Genomic DNA, 18,948 nt, shown 5'->3' with positions numbered 1-18,948 from the left:
ACTAGTATCCATGCGATCTGTGGGTTCGATCCCTGGCCTCACTCAGTGGGTTAAGAATCCAGTGTTGCCGTGAGCTGTGGTGTAGGTCGCAGATGTAACTTGGATCTGGTGTTGCTGTGGCTGTGGTGTAGGCTGGCATCTGCAGCTCTGATTCGATTTCTTGCCTGAGAATTTCCACATGTCGTGGGTGCAGTCCTAACACACAAAAAAAAACAAAAGAAAAATATCTCCTTTTATCTTAAGTTTGTTAAAGTCTGTAAAAATAGAAAGCAACCACTGGAGTTCCCTAGTCACCTAGCAGTTAAGGATCTGGTGTTGTCACTGTTATGGCTCGGGTCACTACTGTGGCTTGGGTTTGATCCCTGGCCTGGGAACTTTCACGTGCTGAGGGTGAGCCCCCCCTGCCCCCCCAAGGAAAGCAACCACTGCATTTACAAGATTTGAAGATTTGTAAAATCTGCCATTTTAACCATTTTGAAATATACAATTCAGTGGCCTTAATTACATTCACAATGTTGTGCAACTATTGCCAGTTTTCTAAAACGTTTTCATCATCCCAAATAGGAACACTGTAACTGGTAATTAGTAGTAAGTCCCTATTCCCCTCTGTCCTCAGTCCCTGGTAGCCTCTAACCTAAACTATGAATTTGCCTTTTCTAGATATTTCATGGAAGTGGAATCATACAATATTGATCCTTCTGTGTCTGGCTCATTTCATCTAGCATAATATTTTCAAGGTTCATCCCTGTCATAGCATGTACCAGAACTTCATTTCTTTTTATGGCTGAATAATAATCTTACAGCCCATCTAGATTAATGGTATAGTAATACGATTAGTAAAATCTGATGTATACCATATTTTGTTTATCCATTTATCTGTCGTTGGGTTTTCACCTTTTGGCAATTGTAAATAATGCCAAAGATCACTGGGGTACAAGTGTCTGAGCCCCTGCTTTCACTTCTTTTGTGTATATTCCTAGGAGTGGAATTTCTGGGTCATGTGGAAATTTTATATTGGACTTTTTGAGAAAGAACACACTTTTCCATAGTGGCTGTAACATTTTCTATACCCGCTAGCAGCTATACAAGGATTCCAATTTCTTTACATCCTTGCCAACACTTTTTTCTGTTTTAAAAAAATTATAACTGTTGTATTAGGTGTGAAGTCACATCTCGTTGTGGTTTGGTTTGTATTCCTCTATTGACTAATGGTGTTAAGCAAGATTTGAACATTTGAAAATATCTGTTCTAGTGAGAGAGGAAAATGATTTAATATTGTGTGAAGTGCTTTCTGTTCAAAAAATCTGTAGGCCGGCTCTTTATGTTAGCATGCTAAAATAAAGCTCCCTTAAGAGCATCCTTAACCACTGTAGATTCCAGTTTCTTAACTCTTCGGTCTCTCTATTCTTTTCCTCCATTTCTTTCCAACTCTTGTGTGTTAGCCATCCACTCGTGTTGTTAGGTCTTTTCCTTTTGCTACCCAATAATTGGGACAGCTGCCTGTTCCATACTTGCCAAGTTTCCTACCATTCTCAGCTCTAATTTTTAAGAACGACTTGTCCTGGGAAGCATTTTAAGTATGATTTGCTGTCCTTTATTGTTGGCCCCTGATGCAGTGCTGCTTACCATCTGTGTGTGCTCTCAGGGCTCTGCATTCCCAAAACATTTTCATGGCTCCCACTGGAAACTTTTTTTTTTTTTTTTCCTTCCTGAACACTGTGCCTTGGTCTTAAATCTATCTCCTGTATATTGATATGAACATTTTTATCATTTGGCAAAAACTGTGGAGGAGTATGTTCAGTATTTAAAAATCTTTCAAAATGAAATGAAGTTTGAATTACTCAAAAATGGCTTTTTTTGGTTCAAAAAGGGGGAAATGGTTGATGATAATGAAGTAATTTGGTAGCTCTGAAGAAGAATAGAAGTGATTGAACTAATTTCATTTTAACAAGCCTCTGCTATATATTATTTTGATCATCTTTGCTTATGAGTATGCATTTTCTCTTTTGACTAAACAAGCATTAGGGAGAACTGTTCTGAATATAATTTTTTCCATTATAGTTGGTTTACAGTGTTCTGTCAATTTTCTACTGTACAGCAAAGTGACCCAGTCACATATACACACACACACACATTGTTTTTCTCACATTATCCTCCATCATGTTCTGTCACAAGTGTGACTAGATATGGTTCCCTGTGCTATACAGCAGGATCTCACTGCTTATCCAATTCAGATGCAATAGTTTGTGTCTGTTAACCCCAAGCTCCCAGTCCATCCCACTCCCTCCCACTCGCCCTTGGCAACCACAAGTCTGTTCTCCAAGTCCATGATTGTATATACATTTGTATGCACAAAGGTTTTTATTTCTCTCTAGGCCAGCTTGAGAGATCATCTGTGATAAGTTTTCCTTTATAGAAAACATGTTTCAAGATGAGCAGTGTTTAAAAAGTATGTTAATTTATATATTTTTGTATTTAATAATTATGCCAGTTATCAGTAATGGTAGTTTTTTTTTTTTTCTTAAGACATACTTTATGTTTGAAATGGGAAGGTGTTCTTTTAGAAATCAATTTAGATTCATTTGGATAGAGCTTATCTTTTAAAATATTGTGCTTTTATAGCTATCTCTCCGTTTTATGTTTCAGCTTTTTAACATTCATACAGGTGGCCTGTTGGCAGAAATCCACACAGGCCATCACAGCACCATCCAGTACTGTGACTTCTCCCCCAGTAACCATTTGGCAGTAGTGGCTTTGTCCCAGTACTGTGTGGAGGTGAGTAGTTGAATTTGCTCTGTGAACTCTGGGTCTCCAGAGGGACAAAGATGACCAAGAATGGGTTGCTTAGATCGCTGATTGCTGAAGCTGTTCGTGTGAGAAATGATAGAGTGTTTTCTTCATGGCACAGTGACCTGTAGCTTTAAGACATTGAGCCACATTGACAGCTTTTTTGTTTGTTTGTTTGTTTGGCTGTGCCCATTTCATGTAGAAGTTCCCGGGCCAGGGATCGAACTGGCACTGCAGTTGCAACCTGCTCCACAGCTGGAGTTATGCTGGATTCTTAAACTGCTGCGCCACAAGGGAATATCCAAAGCTGTTTTTTCGTTTTGACAGCTTTAATACTTTAGCAGTGATTGAAAACTTGGTTGGATGGTATGACAGAGAATGACAGTATCCTTCCCCAAGCATTTATTGAATAGTCAGTATGTGCCAGGGTCTGGGGAAACAATAGAATGACCACTGGTTTCCTAGGCAGAAACATGGCATCTTTTAAATATTAGGCATAGACTCTTCTGTAAAAGAAATGATGAGAAATGAGTCCAGTGCAGATTTCTTAGATCACTGAGAAGAGTAAGTTGAATTTGGAATTGGTTAACCTAGGATTTTCATTGCTAAGCACTAACAAAGTGATTTCTTGTTTTTAATTCTGCCCTTAACCTGATAGATTTTATATTGTGTCTGTACCTAGAATTCTACCCAGTGAATTGCTGTGTTAATTTTTCCAAAGGCAGTGAATTCCCTGATATTTTCCCCAGAGGTGGATTAGTGTTTCCAGGCTTTGTTACTACTCACTCCTGAGTAGGGAGTCTTACCACCAAGTAACTGAAGCCACTTGCGATCATAATCCAAGGAGATGGGGACGGGCCTTTATTTGGAAAAGAGGGAAATTCATTTGGCTCCCAGGCTCCCTTGAAAGGAAGCTTGACTACAGCAAGCACTTCTTCACTGTTCTGTGCTGCGTCTTCCATTTCCAGCCAGTTTGCCAACCTTGCCCTATGTGTGAAGGTGTGGTTGGAGGGTGGCTGAGCTGTAGCCCTTCAGTGTGGAGGTGCAGGTAAGACCAGGGTGAGTGGATGAGCTCTGTAAGCTCCTTCTAAATCTGAGTACAGAGGTGTGGGCAACACCGAAGAACTTCCCTGCTGAGAATCCTCCCGCCGGGACCAGGGGCAGTGAGTGTGAGCAAGCTCCAGTCCTGTTCGCAACCAGGGGAGAAGTCTGTGCTCCGGGCAGTGCTGTCTTCAGCAGAGGCCTTGAATGGAAAGATTCAGAGCTACCAGGAGATCTTGCACTTTACCCATAGGTGGGGTTGGAAATTTCCCCTTCTTGGATCGTGCCTGGATTTTAGGAGAAGAGAAGGAGCAGTCCTTCTTTCGGCCTTTCCTGTCATTTCTAAAATCCTTGTCCTCTGCTATTCTTAAAAATACACTGGGAGTTCCCATTGTGGCTCGGTGGAAACGAATCCAACCAGTATCCATGAGGATGTGAGTTCGATCCCTGGCCATGCTCAGTGGGTCAGGGGTCCAGTGTTGCTGTGAGCTTCAGTGTAGATTGCAGATGCAGCTTGGATCCCACCTTGCTGTGGCTGTGGTGTAGGCTGGCAGCTGTAGCTCTGATTTGACCCCTAGCCTAGGAACTTCCATAGGCCTTAGGTGTGGCCCTAAAAAGCAAAAAAAAAAAAAAAAAAAAAAAGTAAAGAAAAAATATGGCAAACGTTGTCTCTCTTCTTGATATGTAGGGACTTGGTTTTGGAGATTCTGAGTGACAAGGAAATGATGGGAGAGAGCAAGGAGGGGAGGGAAGGAAGGACTTTCAAGGGAGATTTTTCACTTGTGGAAGCACTTTCATTTCTGGCCTTAGCTCTGTATGTCCCAGCTTGGACTCTAGAGATAATGCAGAGAAAATTTTGCGTAACTCATTTGTAACCATAGAACTCGCTGATTGAACCACTGGGCATGTGATGAAGTACTTGTTTTGTCCATGTTAGTTCTGAAATCATAAAGTAGGTCTGTAATTTAGAGTGTAATGAGAGGAACTCAGGCACATATGGTACTTCATTAGGCTGCAATATATTTGAGTGATTTGCTGCAGAGCTCAGGACAAAATACAGCCGGGCTGGTGACAGACATTGACACTTTGTAATAAGCATGAATAACAGGAGAAGCGTAGACATGTACAGTTAGCATATTCATTTATTTTGAAGTTTTATAATAATTTGAAATAAGGATTAGATGACTGGAAAATAGTTGGAATATGAAAGCTACTTATGTTCATCTTTTTATTTTTTATATTTTTAAAAACAAGCATAATCAACGAATGAAAAACTGACTTAGAAGGACACGAAAGCACAGAAGTGACTGCTTTTGACAGGAATCACTTCTCTAAAGTACATTATTCTCAATCCTCGCATGCTTCCTTAAGATGAAGGCCCCACGAATTCATTCCAGGGTCCCTGCCCCAGGGGTTGCATAGCTGCCTCAGCATGAAGGGGTGCTGTGAAGGCTATGGAGCCTGGAAAGATTGTGGCTGCTACCAAAGGATTGCCCTGTAGGGAGCTGAAGGTAGCTACAGGAGAGGAGTTCTGCCTGCAAATAAAGCGAGCTGCTTCTCCTCAAAAAAGAAAAAAAAAAAAAAAAAAAAGAAAAAAAAAAACACCCCACCTCATTAGATAGATAGGCATTCCTGCTGTGGTGCAGTAGGTTAATGACCTGGCTTGTCTCTGTGGAGGTGCTTGTTGATCCCCAGCTCGCACAGTGGGTAGGGATCGGCGTTGTTGGAGCTGTGGTGTAGGTTGCAGCTCTGGCTCAGATTTGCTTCCTGGCCTGCAAACTTCCATATGCTGAGGGGAGCAGCCAGAAAAACAAAAACAAAAACAAAACGTTTATGTGATTCCAGATCAGAGCTTTATGGTAAGTTGTATTCAGGGAAGTCTGACTTTTATCCTTATTCCTTTCCTTCCACTCTCCCTCCTCCCACCTCCTTTTAGGGCCATGCCTGTGACCTGGACGTTCCCAGGCTAGGTGTCAAATCAGAGCTGCAACAACACTGGATCAGAGGCTCGTCTGTGACCTGACAGTTCACGTCAACACCGGATCCTTAACCCACTGAGCAAGGCCAGGAATTGAACCCACATCCTCATGGATACTAGTTGTGATCGTTACTGCTGAGCCACGATGGGAACTCCCCCCCCTTCTGTTTTAACGCTCTGTCTCTTTTTGCATATATGAGCAGATGTCTACTCATGTAGTATATATCCATACATATCCAGCTATATATATCACATCTGTATCCATCTCTGTATTCACGTGTTTATTTTTCATCTCATTTAGTATAGTTTGCATATAATAGTATATATATTATATATTCTGCAGAAATGTACATACTCTTCTTTGCATTTTTATGTACATACAACATATCCCAGAGACTTGTCATGATCAGGGTGTGTGTGGTGTGTTTTTCCTTACTTTTGATAGCTATATGTTATCCCATTCTGTGATGAATGAAGTTTTATTCGGTCAGTTCCCTATTGATGGTCTTTTGGGTTGTTTCTAGTTTTTAGGTGTTAAAAATAATGATGCAGTTAATGATCCACAGAAGTTATTTTGTATTTTTGGTAGTGTTTTGTTTTTTGGCTGTACTCATAGAAGTGGAATTACTGTATTATTTTGCTTTTTTGCTACTCTTGATGTATTCAAAATGCTTATGAATGTGACTTCCTCCTTGCTGTGTTTATTCTGTAGTTGTGGAATATGGATTCATGTTTAAAAGTAGCTGACTGCAGAGGACATTTAAGTTGGGTTCATTGTGCAATGTTTTCTCCTGATGGATCATCGTTTTTGACATCTTCTGATGACGAGACAATCAGGGTGAGAAATACTGAGATTTTCTTTTTACTGGTTAATGATAGTAATCTAAATCCCCTACAAATGAAGAAATCGCTGGGCAGTACTGGGGGAAGTAAATCAGGAAACTGCTGGATTCATATTCGTCCTTGAAAAGTGCCGGTATGTGGACTGTAGAGATCTCATTCATTCAGTACCTGTTCAGTGAGTGTTACTGTGGGGGACGTGCTGGAGAAATCCAGTGATCAGTGTCTTTTGGTTAATTTAAATAGATTGCATTTGATTCCTCAGAGTAACTTCTGACTCTTTCCTTTACCTTGAATTCTCACACCCAATTACTTGCCAGTTCTAATGGATTCTTCCTTTCCATTCTCTATCATTTATTTCTACTTTTCCATTTCAAGTTGAGGTGCTCATTACCTGTTGCCCTTCTTGTATTAGTCTCTGCTGCAAGTCTTTTCTTTCTCGATTTTCTGCCTGCTGCTTCCAAGATACTTTCCTCATGTCCAATACAGTCCTGTCATTTTTGTTCGAAAACAAATAGTGGCTTCCTTATCTACCGAAGTAAATGAGTACTGCACAGTCTACCATTGAACTTCTCCACGGTGTGGCCTGTTTCCTTCCAGTCTTTCTTGTGTGTGATGTGTACAGATGAGCTGCACTGGACGGCTCACATTTCCCCAAACACGCTATAGTTCCCTGCTTCTGTAATTTTGCTTGTGGGTTATGTTTGGAATACCCCTGCCTCTCGGTAGCTCTCCTTGTTGAGATCCTAAGGATCCTACAGGTCCCCCTCAAGCTTTGGGAGAAGCCTTTCCTAGTATCCCATTTGGGGAAACGTCTGTCTCCTTTAGTTCGTATATCCCGTGTCGTTTTCTCACGGTACTTGTCATGTTTTCACTCCTCGCCTCTAATGCTTTATGGCCCCTCCTACTTGTTCAGACATCTTAAATTATAAGCTCTTTGAGGCTGGAGACCCTGGTTTGTCCCTGTAGCATCTAATACAGTGTTTTGTACGAATTAAAGCTAAAATTCGTTCAGTATTTACCGTATGCCAGACCTTGGACAAAGTACTGTATTTGTGTTAATTTGCTAATTCTCACAGCAGTTCCTTTTGCAGCTGAGGAAACAGGCACAGAAAGGGTGAGTCAGTGCTATTTAAAGTGCCAGTCTCCATAGGCCAGAATAAACCAGTGCACTGCTTCCTTCATCAAGGAAGTCTTGTTTAGAAAAAATCAGCTGCATCATAAGCAATCTGTTAATAGTGTGTTTAGTGAGTGTAGTGATACAGTTGAGTAGCACTGGGTTAAGTAACCTGCCCAAAGTCACAGCTTTCAGTAGAGCTAGAATTCATACTAAGGCATTTTGGTTTTAGCAGTCAGTCATTACTCTTAATAAATATTCTTCTTACTATATGGCATGTAATATATATTTATTGCTGGATTATCTAACTGAAATTTTCTAGCAGTATAGGCATTGGCGTGTAAAGAATGGCTGTGTCTTGTTCTAAGACTAAGACATGTCTGCATTATTTTAGATGAAACAGTTATCTTACTTTAGTTTTTGTATTTTCTTAATCAGCTCTGGGAGACAAAGAAAGTGTGTAAGAACTCTGCGATAGTGTTAAAACAAGAAATAGATGTTGTGTTTCAAGAAAATGAAGTGATGGTTCTTGCAGTTGACAACATAAGACGTCTGCAAGTGAGTATTCTTTCTTTCTTTCTTTCTTTCGGGCCGCACCCGTGGCATATGGAGGTTCCCAGGCTAGGGGTTGAATTGGAGCTGTAGCTGCTGGTCTACACCACAGCTCATGGCAATACTGGATCCTTAATCTGCTGAGCAGGGCCAAGGATCAAACCTGCATCCTTATGGATGTTAGATTTGTTTCCACTGAGCCACGATGGGAACTCCAAGTACTTTTTTTAGAAAACAGTTGGAAAAATTGTTTTGATCTCTCAATTCACAATTTTTCTTGTTTGTTTTTGGACTTGATCAGGCATAATTGTCTAATATCTAGCAGATGCCCAGTGGGTATCAGTTGAATAAATACGTGGGTCTTGAGCTGAGGCTCAGATATGCTCAGTATTTGGAATTTAGCAAGTTGATGCCTTGCTTCACCTCCGTCCTCTCCTGTTGATAATTGAAAGACAGGGAGCGAGAATGTGTGAGAGAATGAGATGAGATAGTGAAGTGCAACTGGAGTGGAGAGAGAAACAGAAAAGAGAGGGGGAGACATAGAGGACGCATGCAGGTGGAAGGTATGAGGGGTAGCAAGAGCTTGAGACGGACTGACAAGGGAGGACAGCTTAACAAATTCTAAGGCTGCAGAGCTCAGCTTGATGTCTTAGAGGAAACAGTGACTGTTCACTCAGGAGACCCAGGTACAAGTTCATGCTTTATCGTAGCTCGTTCTGTGATGTTGAGTAAATTGCATCACATCTCTGAGCCTCACTTTCTTCACCTTTAAGGTCCTTTTCATCTTCAAAAATCTCTAAGCTGGTTTATAAGGTCAAAGTGGAGTCCAGGTTCAGGAGAGAGAGAGCTGAGAGTAAACTGTCTCTGGTGTGTGGTAATTTCTCCTTTGCTGTAGGGGTCAGAGTCAAGGTGTGAGACACCTCTAAATATGGCTTGGTCTGTATTTTACTAGTTTTACTGTTGTCCTTAATGTGTTGATAAGGAGCTTCTAATGCCCTGTAGTTCTGGGACAAATGAGGATGTGGAATGAAATGTGGTTTTTCTCGTTATTGATCTTCAGGAGACTGAGTCTTCCACTTAGGATATTTTCTTTCTTTCTTTTTTTTTTTTTTCTCCTTCGGTCATTTTGCCTTTTCTAGGGCCGCACCCATGGCATATGGAGGTTCTCAGGTTAGGGGTCAAATTGGAGCTGTAGTCGCCAGCTTATGCCAGAGCCACAGCAATGCGGGATCCGAGCCTCGTCTGCAACCTACACCACAGCTCACGGCAATGCGGGATCCTTAACCCTCTGACCACGGCCAGGGATCGAACCCGCAACCTCATGGTTCCTAATCGGATTCGTTAACCACTGAGCCACTACGGGAACTCCCCACTTAGGATATTTTCCACTGTGGTTTTCTTATATTACTTTTATTAAATTTGTGTAGTCTTTCTTTAACAATTGTCATAGCTCTGAGACTTAAAGTAGTCTGACTATAAAAGTATCATTTTATTCTTTGTCATTGATTGTGGGAGAGTTTAGACTTTTAGTCACTATAAAGATTTGAAAATAGAGTTTTGAGAGAAAGAAGATATTTTACCTTTTAGTAGTTCAGTCTTCATTTTGAATGTCTAAAAGATCAGAAAATGCTGGGTAAAATATTGTAAATAAAAAGCCACCTTGATTGATTGACTCTGTAATCTTTGTACTTGAAGTGAAGATGACTGCTTATTTCATAATGAAAAATAATTCAGGGCTTTTAGGTGGTGAGGCTTAGTTAGAGTTATCTGATAGTTGATTTAAGTTTGAGAAATATGTCACATGTTTTAGTTGAGTGATCAGGCTTTTTTTTTTTTTTTTTTTTGGTCTTTTTAGGGCCAAACCCGTGGCACATGAAAGTTCCCAGGTTAGGGGGGTTGAATCGGAGTTGTAGCTGCCAGCCTACACCACAGCCACAGCCACACAGGATCCGAGCTGCATCTGCAATCTGCACCACAGCTTGTGGCAACGCTGTATCCTTAATCCACTGAGTGAGGCCAGGGATCGAACCTGAGTCCTCATGGATACTAGTTGGGCTTGTTAAGCACTGAGCCTCGATGGGAACTCCCTCAGGCATTTTTATTAGTGGGATTTTGAAAAAAAAAATCATTAGCTTCGGTAAAGATGATGAAACTCGGTACTCCTAGATTACATGTCACAAGTCCAGCCACCCAAATTGAGTTCTTCTCTAGTGCTGCCTTTCCCAAAAGAAAAAGAGGGGGAAAAAATCTTAACTTACACTGTTTTGTGAGTGATTTGGAGGATGTAGAACCTGTTTTAATTTGAATTTGTCTTTTTATGTAATGTCTGTCTGGGTCCTGTTTCACCAACCCCTTGACAACTATCAGAGAAGTGTATTTTAACAAACGATAGATCTGCTAAAAAGAGCTTTGTGAAGAAATAGGAAGCAGGGTGTGGAACTGGCTGTGGGATTACAAATCAGACAGATGTGTCTCAGGCGGTAGGCACAGCAGCTGCTTTTTAAACCTTTTAAAGCTTGTTTTATTTTATGAAAATGTGTACGAACCACAAAAGTGAAAGGAAATAAAAGTATGATTTGCTAAATGCAGCTGCTGAGGACAGACTAGGGCTTTTTTTGTTCCCCTGGGAGCTCTTGTTGGTTATTTTCTATTTTAGTTTTTAGTCAAAGTCTCTGTTCTACAGAGCAAAAACTGCTCTTACAGTCAAATACCTGATTGTGCCTTATTTTTCATTAGGTCATTAATGGAAAAACAGGTCAGATTGATTATCTGACGGAAGCCCAAGTGAGTTGCTGCTGCTTAAGTCCACATCTTCAGTACCTTGCGTTTGGAAGCGATGATGGAGCCATTCAGGTATTCACTTCTCATCTGCAGTGGCCTTCTGTGCAGTTTAGTTTTTTTTTTTTTTTTTGTCTTTTTGCTAGTTCTTGGGCCGCTCCTGCGGCAGACATGTGGAGGTTCCCAGGCTAGGGGTCCATTCGGAGCTGTAGCCACTGGCCTACACCAGAGCCACAGCAACGCGGGATCCAAGCTGTGTCTGCAACCTACACCACAGCTCACGGCAAGGCCGGATCGTCAACCCACTGAGCAAGGGCAGGGACCGAACATGCAACCTTATGGTTCCTAGTCGGATTCATTAACCACTGCGCCACGATGGGAACTCTTGCAGTTTAGTTTTTATTTAAAATGAATTATAGGAGCTCCTGTTGTGGCTCAGCAGGTTAAGGACTTGACTAGTATCCATGAGGATGTGTGTTGGATCCTTGGCCTTGCTTAGTGGGTTAAGGATCCGGCATTGGCACAAGGTCGCAGATGTGGCTTGAATCTGGTGTTGCTATGGCTGTGGTGTAGACTAGCGGCTGCAGCTCTGATTTGACCTCTAGCCCGGGAACTTCCGTATGCCACAGGTGCGGCTGTAAAAAAAGAAAAAAAAAAAAAAAGGAATTATACACCCCCGGTGTTGTAGACTTATGTACTAAATAAGGCTTTCTAGGATATACTAGTCATTCCTCTGTTAGATTAAAAATAATCTCACAGTTCTGTTGGTTGTATATTTCTCAGATTGCCTTTATTACTCTTAAACTTATTCTCTACCCATTTGTCTTGCTGTTCTCTGAGTATATCAAACAGTCTCAGATACTTAGCTACCTATGCAAAGAGCATTTTTTTCCTATTAGAAAGTCAGCTGTTGAGGGGTCTAAGTTGCTTCCCTGTTGGTTCTGGCCAGTTTGATCAGTAATGTCAGTGCGGGTACCCTCTGTTCACCTTTTTCACCGGTCTTTGATGTCCTACTTCCGGTATGGAGAACAGACTTGTTGCCAAGTGGGAAGGGGAGGGGTTTGGGGTTAGTAGATGCAAACTATTGCATTTGGAGTGGATAAGCAATGAGATTGTGCTGTATAGCACAGAGAATGATATCTAGTCACTTGTGATGGAATAATGTGAAAAAAAGAATGTATATAAATGCACAACTGGGTCACTTTGCTGTACAGAAGTTGATAGGCCATTGTAAATCAACTATAATGAAAAAAAAATGAACTGATGGAAAAACTCCCCAAAACACCTGTTTACCATCTGAAAATCTTAGTTTACCAAACAAGACCAAATAAAATAAAATCAGGTTGTAAGGAGAAAAAGTATAATAAGAATCATTTTGTGAAAAAATGATTTCATCACAAGTGAAATTCATCATAAACGCACATTTTCTACAGCTACGTAGTACTTTTTCAAAGGACATTGGCTCCTTTTTTCACTTTTTCTCACCTGGGCTTTTTGGAATTACTTCTTAAAATTTGTTAGTTATGGCACCAGCCACATTTATTTTACTTTGGATTCATTGTCATAAGGAGTTCCCCAATATTCTCCAGCCCATGTTGTCCCGTAGAGAGGAGGCTCTCTTTTTCTCTCTATATATATATTTGGAGTTTTTATTTCTTCCAGTTTTATTGAGATGTAATCGACATACAGCACTGTGTAAGTTCAAGGTGTACAGCCTAATTTTTGACTTAAATCATGAAATGGTTATCACAAGTTTAGTGAACATCCTTCATCTCATATACCTAAAGAATCAAAGAGTAAAATAATGTTTTTCCTTTTGATGAGAACTCTTCGGATTTACCCTCTTAACAACTTTATTGTATAACCTAAGCACTCTTAATTATATTTATTATGTTGTATATTACATCCCTAGCATTTATTTAGTACACATTTACTTTTTTGGTGTGACTTTTTGACGTAGTCATTATTTTTGAGTTCTGTTCTACTTTCTCCGTCTCTGAATTTGGCATATTAATCTTTAGCCCTTTATGTCTCCTCAGTGCACTGCCTCCCGGCTGCTCCTATCTCCTTTTCCTTCACCTGTCTCCCTCCACATCCTTTATCTTTCCTTGTCTCTGTGGTGTTTTGTAAAAAGCTTAACTTCTCTCTTACCCAGAATTTTTTTCTTTCTTCCTTCTCATCCGTCTTAAATGTCATTTTTTTTATTGAGGCTGAACTCACACTGACACTTGCTTGATGAATGCTGTAGTGTTTTTTTGTTTGTTTATTTTTGGCTTTCTAGGACTGCACCTGAGGCACATGGAGGTTCCCAGGCTAGGGGTCGAATTGGAGCTGTAGCCGCTGGCCTACACTACAGCCCCAGAAATGCCAGAACCAAGCTGCGCCTGCCGCTTACACCACAGCTCATGGCAATGCTGGGTTCTTCACCCACTGAGCGAGGCCAGGGATTGAACCTGCGTCCTCATGGATGCTAATCAGATTGGTTTCTGCTGAGCCACGACGGGAACCCCTGAATTCTGTAGTAGAGAGAGTATTCAGAGGGACCACTGGTTGCTACTGCCATCTGGTCATTCCAGTGAGTGTTTTGTTTTAGGGGATGTATATGGGCACAGATGTGCATGTCTGTTTTTGTACCATTTATTTGTGTGTCTTTAGTTAAACCGAAAGCACTAAGAGATATAAACTCTGTACCCTTCTGTGGTCTAGTTTTGATTTAATATTTTTGGAGTGTGATGCCTGGATGTTGCTGAATTTCTTTTCATTAATTTTCTGTGGTTTTCTACTTTGAAGGTTTTAGAACTCCTAAACAACAGACTCTTCCAGTCCAGGACTAGGCACAAGAACACTGTACGGCATATCCAGTTCACTACTGATGGAAAGAATGTTATCTCAAGCTCTGATGATTCTGCAATTCAGGTGAGAGGGAGGTTAGTCTCTTAGCAAATGGAATGCTGACTCTAGTGAAGGAACACTTTGATATGTACTGAGACCTTTCTTTAAGATCACATTACTCTGGACTTCTGTATATATTATGTACATAGGCTTAAATGAAACCCATTCGTGTTTCATAGTTTTTTTTGAGGGCGAGGTCAGCAATTTGACTTAGACCCCTCTATTGGGAGGTTGTTTATTTGGATCAAGATTTCATTTGGATTCTCCCACCTGAATTGAAATACAATTCATTTAAATTTGTATCAATAAATATACTTTTTGCCATATTTATGTAATTTTATTTTCCTTTACAGTAGTAAAATCTGATTGAAATAATTTTATTCTTTCCTTTAAGAATAAGATGTTGATTATAAAATCTTGTGAAAAAAGAATAGTTTACTCTAATGAAGGGTTGTGGATATAGAGGCCTTAAAGCCTACTATGCTCATTTGAAAGAACTTAAAGTACTTTATTTATTTATTTACATTTATTTTTATCAAAGTTCTAGGGCACTTTTTTTTTTCCCTTTTCAATTTTGGCTGCCCCTTGGCATATGGAATTCCTGGGTCAGGGATCAGATCTGAGCCTCAGTCCTAACCTAAGCTGCAGCTGTGGCAGTGCTGGATCCTTAACCCACTGTGCCAGGGTGGGGATTGAACCTGCAACCCAGTGCTTTGTAGACTCTGCTGATCCTGCTGTGCCACAGTGGGAACTCCACTTTTCTTTCTTTCTTTCTTTCTTTTTTTTTTTAATGGCTGCACCCTCAGCATATGGAAGTTCCCAGGCTAGGGGTCGAATTAGAGCTGAAGCTACAGGCCTGTGCCACAGCCACAGCTGCACTGAATCTGAGCTGCATCTGTGACCTACCTCCCAGCTTGTGGCAATGTCTGATCCTTAACCCACTGAGTGAGACCATAGATCAAACCTGCATCCTCATGGTGATATGGGGTCCTTAACCTGCTGAGCCACAATGGGAACTCCTAGTGCACATACTTTTAAAACTCAAATAGTATTGCAAGGCTCATTATAAAAAATAGACTTCCTCATTTCTCTTTCTGCTAAAGCACCACTTTATTTAATTTGATTTAATTAAATTTTTTTTTTTTTGTCTTTTGTCTTTGTTGTTGTTGTTGCTATTTCTTGGGCCGCTCCTGCGGCATATGGAGGTTCCCAGGCTAGGGGTTGAATCGGAGCTGTAGCTACCGGCCTACGCCAGAGCCACAGCAACTCGGGATCCGAGCCACGTCTGCAACCTACACCACAGCTCACGGCAACGCCGGATCGTTAACCCACTGAGCAAGGGCAGGGACCGAACCCGAAACCTCATGGTTCCTAGTCAGATTCGTTAACCACTGCGCCACGACGGGAACTCCTCATTTAATTAATTTTATTTTATTTTATGGCTACACCTGTGGCATAGGAAAGTTTCCTGGGCCAGGAATTGAATATGAGCCACAGCTGCAGCAATGCCAGATCCTTTAACTGACTGCATTGGGCTGGAGTCAGATTCTTAACCTGCTATACCATGGCAGGACCTCTTAAAGCATTACTTTTCGCTTTTAGATATTTCTTTTGATATTTACCTTCATGCCTCCTTATTGCACCCTTGTTATGCTAATTCCTGAGTTTTAGGTTTGAGGATTTATCTACTGACTTCTTGCATTAAGATGAAAATTTAGCCCCCCCCTCCAGCCCCGTCCTACAGGCACGCACACCCTTTTGTTAATCCCCATCACCCAACACAGTCACAACAAAATTGTGTTTAGGTCATCAGTGCCAGCATTGGGACCAAATAGACTAAGTGTACTATGCATGCCTTTCCTCTTTAGTGCAGTTGAGGAAAATCCAGCCTCTAACTGGATATAGTTGGAAATTATTTTACCCTAAAACCTTGAGGACGTTCTATTTTTTCCAAGTTTCAAAGCTCATGTTGAGGAGTCTGAAGCCATTCTGATTCCTAATCTTCCTCTCTAGAAGCTTCTGGGATCTTCTCAGTGTCCCCAGAATTTTGACATTTTATGATGATGCGCCTTGGTGTGTTTGTTTTGTGCATTGTTTTGGACTTTCACTATCCCTTCTCAGTTTGGAAACTTAGTGTTTTTCAGTTTATAGAAGTTTTCTTGAATTATTTCTTTGATTTCCCCTCCCTCCCACATATGCTTCCTTTTTCTAACATCCGTTGTTCAGATAGGTACTGGATTTCCTAGACTGATCATCTAGTTTTCTTTTTCCACATTTCATCTTTTTTTTTTTTTTTTTTTTTTGGCTACACCTGTGACATGTGGAAGTTTCCAGTCCAGGAAACAAACTCGAGCCACAGCAGTGACCTGAGCGCCAGCATGACAGCGCTGGATCCTTAACCTGCAAGGCTACCAGGGAACTCCCGCATTTTCTGGGAATTTTCCTCAGCTTTATCTTCCAACCCTTTCAATGAGTTTTTCAATTTACCATTTTATTTTTAATGCTGGAGAGTCCTTTCTATTTATTTATTTATTTATTTTTGAGAGTGTGTGTTCTTGTTTCATAGATGAAATACCTTCTTTTACATCTCTGAGGATGGGTCGATATATAAATGTATAAATTATACATATAAAATATGCATTATACATACTTTTTCCCTCAAAATTTAATTTCCCTGCATTGTTGCTATTCCCTCCAAGTTTTCTGTTTGTTTTTGTTTTGGCTTCTCATTTTAAAGACCTTCCTCCGTGCTATGGTGATCATTCACTACCCAGAGAGGGACACCAGCAGGCTGATGGGGAGCTTTGTGTGTTGACCGAGACCTTCCCTGAAAGGGGATCAGGAGGGGGAAACTTGGTTGGTAGTGTATTTAGGTCTTTTGCTTGGTCTTGTCAGACTCCTAGGTCTTCTGCCTGGAAGTTATAAACCTGGCAGGTAGGTTATTAGAGCTAAGCGGGGGGAAGAGAATGGGGGTGGGGGCGGGTATGGTAGGGTCTCAGTGTTTAGTATGGAAACCTTCACTGACCCCCTCTTCTCAAATTTGCACTATTACCCTCAGTTGTGCTGGTGCCCTTTAATCCGGAGATTCCTCTTTCTGGTGTGTTTTAGGATCATTATTCTGCACTTTATTTTCTTTTTTCTCATAATAACTTTGGGATTTGGTGGGCTTCTTTTCTTTTTACACAAAGTTAGTTTTCCTGAACTCTTTTTTTTTTAAAATTAATTAATTAATTAATTTAAATTTTTTTTAGTCTTTTTGCCATTTCTTGGGCTGCTCCTGTGGCACATGGAGGTTCCCAGGCTAGGGGTTGAATTGGAGCTGTAGCTGCTGGCCTACACCAGAGCCACAGCAACTCGGGATCCGAGCCGGGTCTGCAACCTACACCACAGCTCATGGCAACGCTGGATCCTTAACCCACTGAGCCAGGGACCGAACCCGCAACCTCATGGTTCCTAGTCAGGTTCATTAACCACTGAGCCACGACCGGAACTCCTAGTTTTCCTGAACTCTTTAGAGGGGTAGGGAAGGACAGCATTTCTAGCTTCATAGTCCTGCAGTTCTTTCCTCTGTTGTTTTCATGAAGCGTTAAAAATCCGGCATTGTTCTGATGAGATGCCTGTGTTCTATCCCCTTCCCTCATTTTTATTTAGATCTGCCCTTCCCTTCCCTTCGCTGCCATCATCCTTGTTCTGCTCACTGTGGATTCTGTTCTGCTTAGTTTCTGCTCCTTGTAGGATTGTCCAGGGTATTTTTGAGTGTTCATAGGGCACAGATGGCTTTAGTCCATCCAGGCTGTACCATAGTCATCTTGCACTCAGTTTCTACTGCTATTCCCCGTTGGTCCCCTGCACTTCTCAGTGAATGTCACTTGACTTTTGTGGGATTCTCTTGTTTTTAGGTTGGTCAGACCCCTCATTCTTCCTTCTGCTCCTTCCCATAAGATGCTATTAGCATGCAGGACTTGAAGCTCTCAGTTTGTCCCCACTTACTTGTATCTTGTGGTTTGTGGGGATGCTTTGTCACTTTACATGATCTGGTCCGTGCATTTTTGGATTTGCTATTTTAGTTGCTTTGTCTGTGCTTAGTAGAGGCTTCAGGAAGATGCCACAGCACTGCCATCTTCCCAGAACTCCTAACACTTCTCTCTTTAGCCCCACCCTTATTGCCACTTCTGGATGTACTTAGTGACCTCAGCTTCTGAGCATTTTGGGAGTTCTGTAGTGTCTAATGCTTTTAAGGTTTTCTTGGTTCTGTAAAGTCTGTCACCATTCTCCTGCTTTATAGCTTCCAATGTTCTGTTGACAACTTCTTTCCCATTCTCTTGACTTTGTCATCTTAGTAGTGAAGGAAGAGGCGATAAATGCATATGTTCAACAGAAATTAGTATGCATTCTTTTATTTTATACGTGTGTGTGTGTGTATATATATATATATTTTTTTTTTTCTTACAGTGGCCGTATTTAACTACACTATTAAAAACTGTTTTGGAAAAATATGTTATGTTTTTGTGAGTCCCATATGATTGGAATGAAATTTGGCTTCAGTGCAGAAACTTATTTGTTACAGACTCCCATGATACTGATGTGTTAGCTATGAAACTCAGTGTAATAGTCATCTTTCTTCTCCAGATGGCTTTGAAATGGATAGAAATAAGCTACATCTGACGAAATTCTGCTGAGACATTGTATATTGTATAGCCTTTTCTATCAAAAGCTAAATTCATAGGTTTTATGACCTGCTTGAAGATCAGCTATTCTCAGCCAGGGGGAGAAATAATTTCCAGGAATATTTTTAGAATCTGAGTTAGATTATTTTTAGAAATGTTTCCTCTGCTTTTTCTGCTTTGCTCAGAATACTTTATACATTTAAAATGTTTTAATGAGTATACATTCGCATAAAAAAAGAATTCTTGGTAGGTGTTTCCAAGAATCGACTGGTTGGGTTTTTGTTTTAGTTTTTTAA

General features: G+C 40.8%; 1 protein-coding gene across 5 annotated transcripts in view; it reads left to right on the top strand.

Annotated features, from left to right (window-relative positions):
* APAF1 (apoptotic peptidase activating factor 1) overlaps positions 1-18,948 on the top strand; it is a 92,136-nt gene that overhangs the window by 57,330 nt on the left and 15,858 nt on the right. For all 5 annotated transcript variants that reach the window (XM_021093024.1, XM_013998050.2, XM_003481742.4 and 2 more), the window contains 5 exons: positions 2,647-2,775; positions 6,519-6,644; positions 8,202-8,321; positions 11,052-11,168; positions 13,884-14,009. In XM_021093024.1, the coding sequence (XP_020948683.1) occupies positions 2,647-2,775; positions 6,519-6,644; positions 8,202-8,321; positions 11,052-11,168; positions 13,884-14,009 (618 nt within the window). The remainder of the gene's footprint in view (positions 1-2,646; positions 2,776-6,518; positions 6,645-8,201; positions 8,322-11,051; positions 11,169-13,883; positions 14,010-18,948) is intronic.

Source organism: Sus scrofa, chromosome 5 (assembly GCF_000003025.6).
Source record: "Sus scrofa isolate TJ Tabasco breed Duroc chromosome 5, Sscrofa11.1, whole genome shotgun sequence".
Classification (NCBI taxonomy): domain Eukaryota; kingdom Metazoa; phylum Chordata; class Mammalia; order Artiodactyla; family Suidae; genus Sus; species Sus scrofa.
The sequence above is the reverse complement of the archived record's forward strand: the minus strand, read 5'-3'. Positions and strand labels throughout refer to the sequence as shown.